Source organism: Oncorhynchus tshawytscha, linkage group LG13, assembly GCF_018296145.1.
Source record: "Oncorhynchus tshawytscha isolate Ot180627B linkage group LG13, Otsh_v2.0, whole genome shotgun sequence".
Lineage (NCBI taxonomy): Eukaryota > Metazoa > Chordata > Actinopteri > Salmoniformes > Salmonidae > Oncorhynchus > Oncorhynchus tshawytscha.
Window position 1 is genome coordinate 942521 of NC_056441.1, and position 10222 is coordinate 952742.

General features: G+C 42.9%; 1 protein-coding gene across 1 annotated transcript; it reads left to right on the top strand.

Annotated features, from left to right (window-relative positions):
- The first annotated feature begins 597 nt into the window (after positions 1 to 597).
- On the top strand, positions 598 to 2672 carry LOC112229239 (protein LRATD2). The gene has a single exon (XM_024395079.2). The coding sequence runs from the start codon at positions 1099 to 1101 to the stop codon at positions 1960 to 1962; it is 864 nt and encodes a 287-aa protein (XP_024250847.1). The 5' UTR covers positions 598 to 1098; the 3' UTR covers positions 1963 to 2672.
- The last annotated feature ends 7550 nt before the right edge of the window (positions 2673 to 10222 follow it).

The window sequence follows — 10222 nt, forward strand, 5'->3', positions numbered from 1 at the left end:
GTGAGACAGTAAGGAACAGTTTAGTAGGCTAGACGATGTGAGACAGTAAGGAACAGTATAGTAGGCTAGACGATGTGAGACAGTATGGAACAGTTTAGTAGATTAGATGATGTGAGACAGTAAGGAACAGTTTAGTAGACTAGACGATGTGAGACAGTAAGGAACAGTTTAGTAGACTAGACGATGTGAGACAGTAAGGAACAGTTTAGTAGGCTAGACAATGTTAGTGCCATGCTGTTACGGGTAGAAGGAAGACAACAGCAGGGTGACAATATCATTTGTGTAAGCTATAACAAAACCAATCCCTCTTCCACAAACAGGCTCAACTTTGTTAGTAATATCTTTGTAATATCAGTGTGCTATGTACAATGTTATAGAGTAAATAAATGTTGCTGAATTAGTTATGTCAAGTCTTACACATTGATTAAATCTTATTCATTCCCAAGGAGTAGAATGTAATGTGGGCCTATGAGCAGAATGGGTTGTATATTTCATGCCATCACTAACTTTTTAGCCCATGCTTTATGGGAGTTGGGAAAAGATCATGAAAAGAAAATGCGCACTACAGCTTTAAATGAGATTGTTTGTTGCTGTAGCTGTGCCAAGTCGAGATCTGCCTGCCATCGAATCCACAGTTACTCCGCAGGCTTCGCTATCGTCTCTGTGGTGTTGATGGAAACTATTCATGCAGCCTACTTTGTCAGCGAGCACGGACATAACATACATTTAGTCATCGGGCACGAAGAGCCTGTAGCCTATTGATCGATCTAATCGTATTGTGCATGATAGTTAAATGTTCTAACTTTACGCACGTAGAATAGACTAGGCAACATCAATCCACATCAAGGCACTTGTTGATTTGAATAGGCTTCCTCACAGCCGTCCGCTGCTTGGGAGTACTACTTAGTTTTTTGGGGGGGTGACCTGCGGCTACAGATGGATCGGAGTCCATTGGGAGGTTGTCATTAGTTTACCCAGGTTGTGTGTTACAGAGGCGGCAACAGATGGCGCTGATCCTCGACTTTTAAGAGGTGGACAGCCCGGCAGCGTCCTTCAGGAACGTCAACATCCTCACTATCAGCTACTGAGGGAGGGGGCATGGGCAACCAGGTGGATAAAATGAAACTGTCACATCTAAGTTACGCAGAAGTTCCCACAGTGGACCCCAACGGGCTGGACACTGAGGAGGGTCCTCGGATCGGAGTGTCATATATTTTCTCAACAGATGACGAGGAACAGGAGGGTGAAAACAGTAACGTAGACGGAGCAGATAAAGAGCACCACACTGGTACAGAACAGAAACACTACGACAAGCGCAACGAGGTGGATTGCGCTGTTTACCACCGGGAGGAATGTATTTATGAGAAGAGCGTCAAGACCGCGGGCATGGAAATATACTCCCCCGAGAATCTACTACCCAAATGCAAGGCAGGTGACCTGGTGGAGTTTGTAACCACGGGACAGTACCCCCACTGGGCGGTGTATGTCGGTGACTTCCAGGTGGTGCACCTGCACAGAGCAGAGATAAAGAACAGCTTCCTGACAGACGCCAGCCAGGGAAGGAGATGTAGGATAGTCAACGAGCTGTATAAATTCAAAGCCCTCAGCGCCGAGATGGTGGTTCAGAACGCTATGGAACAGGTAGGAGCTAAAGACAGAGAGTTGAGCTGGAGAAATTCAGAGTGCTTTGCCGCTTGGTGCAGGTTTGGCAAACGGGAGTTCAAAATGGGCGGGGAGATCCGGATAGGAAAACAGCCATACAGGTTAAAGATCCTGATGTCAGATAAACAGTCTCACTTGCTGGAGTTTCAGTGTTTAGAGGACTTGGTCATGGAGAAGAGGAGACACGACCAGGTGGGAAGGACATCAGTGGTCCAGGAGCTGGCCAATCATTTGAACAGTGTGGAAGAGATCAAAAGGAATCCACTCAGTGATCCAATAACTGCACAGATTGCTCAGTGATCTGATGGATTTAAGATGATGATGTCCCTTTCCTATCTAATCACAGACCACTAAGTGGAGGACCAAACACACATTTTATAATACATGTTGATGAATTGAATCAAATGGCACATTCTGTTTTTGATGAATAGAATCAAATGGCACATTCTGTTTTTTGATGAATAGAATCAAATGGCACATTCTGTTTTTTGATGAATAGAATCAAATGGCACATTCTGTTTTTGATGAATAGAATCAAATGGCACATTCTGTTTTTGATGAATAGAATCAAATGGCACATTCTGTTTTTTGATGAATAGAATCAAATGGCACATTCTGTTTTTTGATGAATAGAATCAAATGGCACATTCTGTTTTTGATGAATAGAATCAAATGGCACATTCTGTTTTTTGATGAATAGAATCAAATGGCACATTCTGTTTTTTGATTGATGGATAAAATTGTCTCAAAGGTGCAGAATATGATTTCTTTATGAATCATAATGGTTGACATGATAATATACTTTGCATGTTTTCATGTCTCTAACAGGAAACTATCATACAAACATACCTATATGCGTAAGGTTATCTCATTCTGATGAAAACATGTTGCAGAGCATAGGTTGATCAATCATCTCGCTTATTGTACCGTACCAATCATCTGAGTCAAGTAAATTATCATTACATCTTTGCAATCGAACTGGCTTTTATTCCTGTCTGTCTACAGGTGTGTGTTTCTTCAGACACTCTCTCTAGGCCAAAATGGATGCTTTCCAAGTGGACCCCTATTCCCTATAGTGCACTACTTCTTCCCAGGGCTCCAAAGAAGTGCACTGCTTCTGCCCAGGCCTCCAAAGTAGTGTACTATGAAGGGGACAGGGTAACGTTTGGAACACAACCATAGTCTTTTCATCATTTACTTCCTGTTTCCACCTGCTTTAGTCCGCCTCATACCAGAGTACTAGCCTGTTTCCACCTGCTTTAGTCCGCCTCATACCAGAGTACTAGCCTGTTTCCACCTGCTTTACAGTCTGCCTCATACAGTCAGCCTGTTTACCAGTCAGTATTAGCCTGTTTCCACCTGCTTTACATACAGTCAGCCTCATACCAGAGTACTAGCCTGTTTCTACCTGCTTTACATACAGTCAGCCTCATGCCAGAGTACTAGCCTGTTTCCACCTGCTTTACATACAGTCAGCCTCATATCAGAGTACTAGCCTGTTTCTACCTGCTTTACATACAGTCAGCCTCATACCAGAGTACTAGCCTGTTTCCACCTGCTTTAGTCAGTCAGCCTCATACCAGAGTACTAGCCTGTTTCCACCTGCTTTAGTCAGCCTCATACCAGAGTACTAGCCTGTTTCCACCTGCTTTAGTCAGCCTCATACCAGAGTACTAGCCTGTTTCCACCTGCTTTTACAGTCAGCCTCATATCAGAGTACTAGCCTGTTTCCACCTGCTTTACAGTCAGCCTCATACCAGAGTACTAACCTGTTTCCACCTGTTTACAGTCAGCCTCATACCAGAGTACTAGCCTGTTTCCACCTGCTTTAGTCAGCCTCATACCAGAGTACTAGCCTGTTTCCACCTGCTTTAGTCAGCCTCATACCAGAGTACTAGCCTGTTTCTACCTGCTTTACAGTCTGCCTCATACCAGAGTACTAGCCTGTTTCCACCTGCTTTTACAGTCAGCCTCATATCAGAGTACTAGCCTGTTTCCACCTGTTTACAGTCAGCCTCATACCAGAGTACTAGCCTGTTTCCACCTGCTTTACATACAGTCAGCCTCATATCAGAGTACTAGCCTGTTTCCACCTGCTTTACAGTCAGCCTCATACCAGAGTACTAGCCTGTTTCTACCTGCTTTACAGTCAGCCTCATACCAGAGTACTAGCCTGTTGAGAGGATGGATGGATTCATTCACAAAGTGTTGTGGTGGTTATTCAGGATTTCTGTAGTTGGGGGAGAGAGCATGTTATGTGTAGCAAATAGCAGGAATTAGTATTTATTTTCAGCTGGTGCACTGAGCACTTAGTCAGTCAGCCAGTCAGCCAGCCAGTCAGCCAGCCAGTCAGTGTTATATGAAGGTTCTGTTTGTCTATATAATTGGGTTTACTTTCAGCTGCTAAACAGTCAGTCAGCCAGTCAGCCAGTCAGTGTTATATGAAGGTTCTGTTTGTCTATATAATTGGGTTTACTTTCAGCTGCTAAACAGTCAGTCAGTCAGCCAGTCAGTCAGTCAGTCAGTCAGTGTTGTACTGTGGAGCCTTCGCTCTATCTCAGGGATTGACCTTAAGGGTTGACCTATTGCCTGGGGCAGGTGAACTGAGCAGTCGGATATTTGAGCCTGCTCTGAGGTTGCCCAGGTAATAAAAATAATACAAAAACTGCAAAGGATTCAGTATGCCTAAGCTGAAACAAATCTTTCATCCCTATTGTTAATTGAAAGACAAAACAATTTTTTGAATTTTGGCATATGGCCAAGTTGTGCTTTCTCTGTGGTTGCCCCATTAGTCAGGTGATTTCAAAGTGAATTCCAGTACCTAACATAGGGGCTATACACTGACTTACACTGGGGCTATACATAGGGGCTATACACTGACTTACACTGGGGCTATACATAGGGGCTATACACTGACTTACACTGGGGCTATACTAGGGGCTATACACTGACTTACACTGGGGCTATACATACACTGGGGCTATACACTGACTTACACTGGGGCTATACATAGGGGCTATACACTGACTTACACACTGGGGCTATACATACACTGGGGCTATACACTGACTTACACTGGGGCTATACATAGGGGCTATACACTGGGGCTATACATAGGGGCTATACACTGACTTACACTGGGGCTATACATAGGGGCTGACTTACACTGGGGCTATACATACACTGACTTACACTGGGGCTATACACTACACTGACTTACACTGGGGCTATACATAGGGGCTATACACTGACTTACACTGGGGCTATACATAGGGGCTATACACTGACTTACACTGGGGCTATACATAGGGGCTATACACTGACTTAGCACAGTTTCCCCTTCCCCAAGGTCAGAGTTGCTGCTGCTGGCAGTAATGTAATTACTTGTTTGATGCAACAGCATACTAATCAGCTACCAATTAATTTAAACAAATATATACAACTGTCTTGTACAGCTTACAGGCTACCCGAGTACAGGGTACCCAAGTACAGTTTACCCGAGTACAGGTTACCCGAACCTGTATGACATGAGATGTCCTCACACTCTCTCCCAGCTTGGATAGAAATTTGAATAAAACCTGTCTATTAATGTCAAATAATAGTCAGTCCAACCTCAACACTAGTTAACTAGGGATCCTTATGCAGAGTTAACTAGGGATCATTATGCAGAGTACTATCAGTCCACCCTAAACACTAGTTAACTCGGGATCATTATGCAGAGTACTATCAGTCCACCCTCAACACTAGTTAACTAGGGATTATAATGTGGTGTACTATCAACACTAGTTAACTAGGGATTATAATGTGGTGTACTATCAACACTAGTTAACTAGGGATCATTATGCAGAGTACTATCAGTCCACCCTAAACACTAGTTAACTAGGGATCATTATGTTGTGTACTATCAACACTAGTTAACCAGGGATCATTATGCAGAGTACTATCAGTCTACCCTCAACACTAGTTAACTAGGGATCATTATGTGGTGTACTATCAACACTAGTTAACTAGGGATTATAATGTGGTGTACTATCAGTCCACCCTAAACACAAGTTAACTAGGGATCATTATACAGAGTACTATCAACACTAGTTAACTAGGGATCATTATACAGAGTACTATCAACACTAGTTAACTAGGGATCATTATACAGAGTACTATCAACACTAGTTAACTAGTGATCATTATGCAGAGTACTATCAGTCCACCCTAAACACTAGTTAACTCAGGATTGTAATGTGGTATACTATCAACACTAGTTAACTCGGGATTGTAATGTGGTGTACTATCTATATCTATATACAGTATTTAGCTGCTATTTATAAACTTGTACAAATTACACATCAAATAGCCTATTAAGAGGAAAAAAGCAGTAGGCTTAAATTCAGCCACTATTTATTGTTGAACTCAGTGGGGTTTGTCTAACTAATGTGCTTCAATATTCCATTTAAATGAAATGAAATCCAACTGGAGAGACTTCCCTGGTGTCCTGAATCCCTCCTTTTCTCTGTGTAAATGAAATCTAACTGGAGAGACTTCCCTGGTGTCCTGAATCCCTCCTTTTCTCTGTGTAAATGAAATCCAACTGGAGAGACTCCCCTGGTGTCCTGAATCCCTCCTTTTCTCTGTGTAAATGAAATCTAACTGGAGAGACTTCCCTGGTGTCCTGAATCCCTCCTTTTCTCTGTGTAAATGAAATCCAACTGGAGAGACTTCCCTGGTGTCCTGAATCCCTCCTTTTCTCTGTGTAAATGAAATCCAACTGGAGAGACTTCCCTGGTGTCCTGAATCCCTCCTTTTCTCTGTGTAAATGAAATCCAACTGGAGAGACTTCCCTGGTGTCCTGAATCCCTCCTTTTCTCTGTGTAAATGTTCTCACCACAGCCTACGGTCCAGGTTGCTGGCCAGACAGTTTTTTTAATACTGAGTATTGCCAACTGGGTCTTTCCTGAGACCTATGTCCATTTTGCTGCACACAATTTAAACTTAGTCTTGAATGATGCATGACAAGATTTCCCAGAGATAAGCGATGACAGGCTCGTGGGCCCCCCGTCTTGTGGGGGCTGAGGGGATGTCTGGTAGCCAATACAGTGCCTTCAGAAAGTATTCAACTCTTTCTTATGGCAAGGAGCCTAAATGAGTTCAGGAGTAAAAATGTGCTTAACAAGTCACATAATAAGTTGCATGAACTCTGTGGGCAACAATTAGTGTTTAAACATGATTTTTTTTAATGACTACCTCTGTACTCCACACAGGCGAGCAGTGAATTTCAAACACAGATTCAACCACAAAGACCAGGAAGGTTTTTAGTGTTGAGGGTGGACTGACAAAAAGCAGATATTGACTATCCCATTGATAGAAGTTATTCATTACACTTTGGATGGAGTGTCAATACACCCAGTCACTACAAAGTGACAGGCATCCTTCCTAACTCAGTTGCTGGAGAGGAAGGAAACTGCTCAGGGATTTCACCATGAGGCCAATGGTGACTTTAAAACAGTTACAGAGAAAACTAATGGATGTGACAGAGTGAAAAGAAGGAAGCCTGTACAGAATACGCATCCTGATTGCACTAAAGTAAAACGGAAAACATTTTAGCAAAGAAATTAACTTTGTCCTGAATAAAAAGTGTTTTATGTGGGACAAATCTAACACAACGCATCACAGAGTACCACTCTTCATATTTTCAAGTGGCAAAAACGAGGATGTTTTTTAGGATAAAAGAAACAGAATAGAGCTAAGCACAGGCAACATCCTAGAGGAAAACCTGGTTCAGTCTGCTTTCCAACAGACACTGATAAATTCACCTTTCAGCAGGACAATAACCTAAAACACAAGGCCAAATATACACTGGAGTTGCTTACCAAGACATATTTGAATGTTTCTTAGTGGCTGAGTTACAGTTTTGACTGAAATCGGCTTGAAAATCTATGCCAAAACTTGAAAATGGCTGTCTAGCAATAATCAACAACCAACTTGACAGAGCTTGAAGAGTTAAAAGAATAATTTGCAAATATTGTACAATCCAGGTATGCAAAGATCTTAGAGACTTACCCAGGAAAAGACAGCTGTAATTGCTTCCAAAGGTGTTTTTAACAAGTATTGACTCAGGGGTGTGAGATATGTTTTCAGGTTGTCATTATGGGGTATTGTGTAAATTTAATCCATGTTGAATTCAGGCTGTAACACAACAACATGTGGAATAGGTCCAGGGGTATGAATACTTTCTGAAGGCATCCTATTGGCATGAGCTGTGCGTCGAAATCTTGTGAAATAGAAACAAAATGTTATTTATTTATTTTTTTAGCTGGATCAGCTCAAGTTTCTCTCGTAGCCGGCTTGTTTTTACGCCCAGGTTCCATTGAAATGAATAGCAGCGTCTCATGCTCTGCAAAGTTGAGCATCCGACGAAGCAGGACTCATTAAAACATTGTTTTTCTTCTTCTGTTTTTTTTTTTTTAACTTAGTGACAAAGTAATGGCAATTTTGTGTGTAAACAACTATTTTCACATTTTCGGGCAAGTGACAATAGTCTTTGGGGAATCCAAACATAGTGCTGACTTGTCCGATGGGCAAGAGCCGTTCAGATCTTAATGTCAATCCCTAGATCTTTATTTTCAGCTGGTGTGCAGTAAGCACTGTCAGTCAATGGAATATGTGGAGGCTTCAGTCTATACATGTTGCCAGTTTAACAGTGTTGCTTCCGTCCCTCTCCTCACCCCAACCTGGGCTTGAACCAGGGACCCTCTGCACAAATTGACAACAGTCACCCTTGAAGCATCGTTTTCCTATCGTTCGACAAAAGCTGCGGACCTTGCAGAGCAAGGGAAACAACTACATCAAGGCCTCAGAGCAAGTGACGTCACGATTGATACGCTACTAGCGCGCACCGCTAACTAGCTAGCCATTTCACATCGGTTACACTAGCCTATCTGTTCCTCTGTTTCTAACTGAGTTAGATCATGTGTTAGAACCAGGAGAACAGGAGTTGTAATTATCAGAGGCTCTCTCCCAGTAAGGTTGAATTGGATCTGAAAGTGTGAGGGCATACAGGAGCTTTACCCAATTATACAATTAACTAGGCTCTACCCCTACAGGGATCTACTGGCTAGCTACCAACTAGCCCTGTTCTATAGTACCAATGAAGGACTCTTCTTCCATTGACAGAGAACAGGTGTTCGGCATCACATTCGCTCCAAGAATGAATTAGCACAATAAGAGAAACCACTTGCCTAGGCGTTTATTATTGAAAACACTCTGCTGTTCCACTATTTATAGGAAATTGGCACTGCAAATTCCATTCACAAGCACGAATGCACGGATGGACGGATGGACGGATGCACGGATGCACGGATGGACGGATGGACGGATGGACGGATGGACGGATGGACGGATGGACGGATGGACGCAATGGACGGATGCACGGATGGACGGATGGACGGATGGACGGATGGACGAATGGACGGATGCACGGATGGGCGGATGGACGGACGGATGGCGGATGCACGGATGGACGGATGGACGGATGGCGGATGGACGGATGCACGGATGGACGGACGGATGGACGGATGGACGGATGCACGGATGGGCGGATGCACGGATGGACGGATGGACGGATGCACGGATGGACGGATGGACAGATGCACGGATGGACAGATGGACGAATGCACGGATGGACGAATGCACGGATGCACGGATGGACGGACAGACGGATGGACGGACGCACGAACACAATACTTTTCCCCAATAATAAAAACGAGCCATTTTCCAAGACGGAGGTAAGTTGCAATTTAGGCCTCAATCCTGATTCATGACATTTCTCTGCAGGGGTCTGAGAACTTTAAGAATGCACTGTATATACTTTTTCCACATTTTGTTACATTACATCCTTATTCTAAAAAGTGTATTTTATTTTTATTTTACCTTTACAAGTCAGTTAAGAACAATTTCTTATTTTCAATGGCGGCCTAGGAACAGTGGGTCAACTGCCTGTTCAGGGGCAGAACGACAGATTTATTTAGTCTTTTGTCAACCTTGTCAGCTCGGGGATTCGATCTTGCAACCTTTCGGTTACTAGTCCAACACTCTAAAACAATGCTGCCCCAGGTAGCCTAGTGGTTGGATTAAAAACGGAATAAATAGTTTCCCCCCCTCATCAATCTACTCACAATATGCCATAATGACAAAGCAAAAACAGGTTTCTAGAAATGTTTGCAAAGTATATACAGTGCCTTGCGAAAGTATTCGGCCCCCTTGAACTATGCGACCTTTTGCCACATTTCAGGCTTCAAACATAAAGATATAAAACTGTATTTTTTGTGAAGAATCAACAACAAGTGGGACACAATCATGAAGTGGAACGACATTTATTGGATATTTCAAACTTTTTTAACAAATCAAAAACTGAAAAATTGGGCGTGCAAAATTATTCAGCCCCCTTAAGTTAATACTTTGTAGCGCCACCTTTTGCTGCGATTACAGCTGTAAGTCGCTTGGGGTATGTCTCTATCAGTTTTGCACATCGAGACACTGAAATATTTTCCCATTCCTCCTTGCAAAA

Coding starts and splice junctions, on each gene's coding strand:
- LOC112229239 (XM_024395079.2), top strand. CDS start 1,099: ATGGGCAACCAGGTGGATAAAATGAAACTGTCACATCTAAGTTACGCA.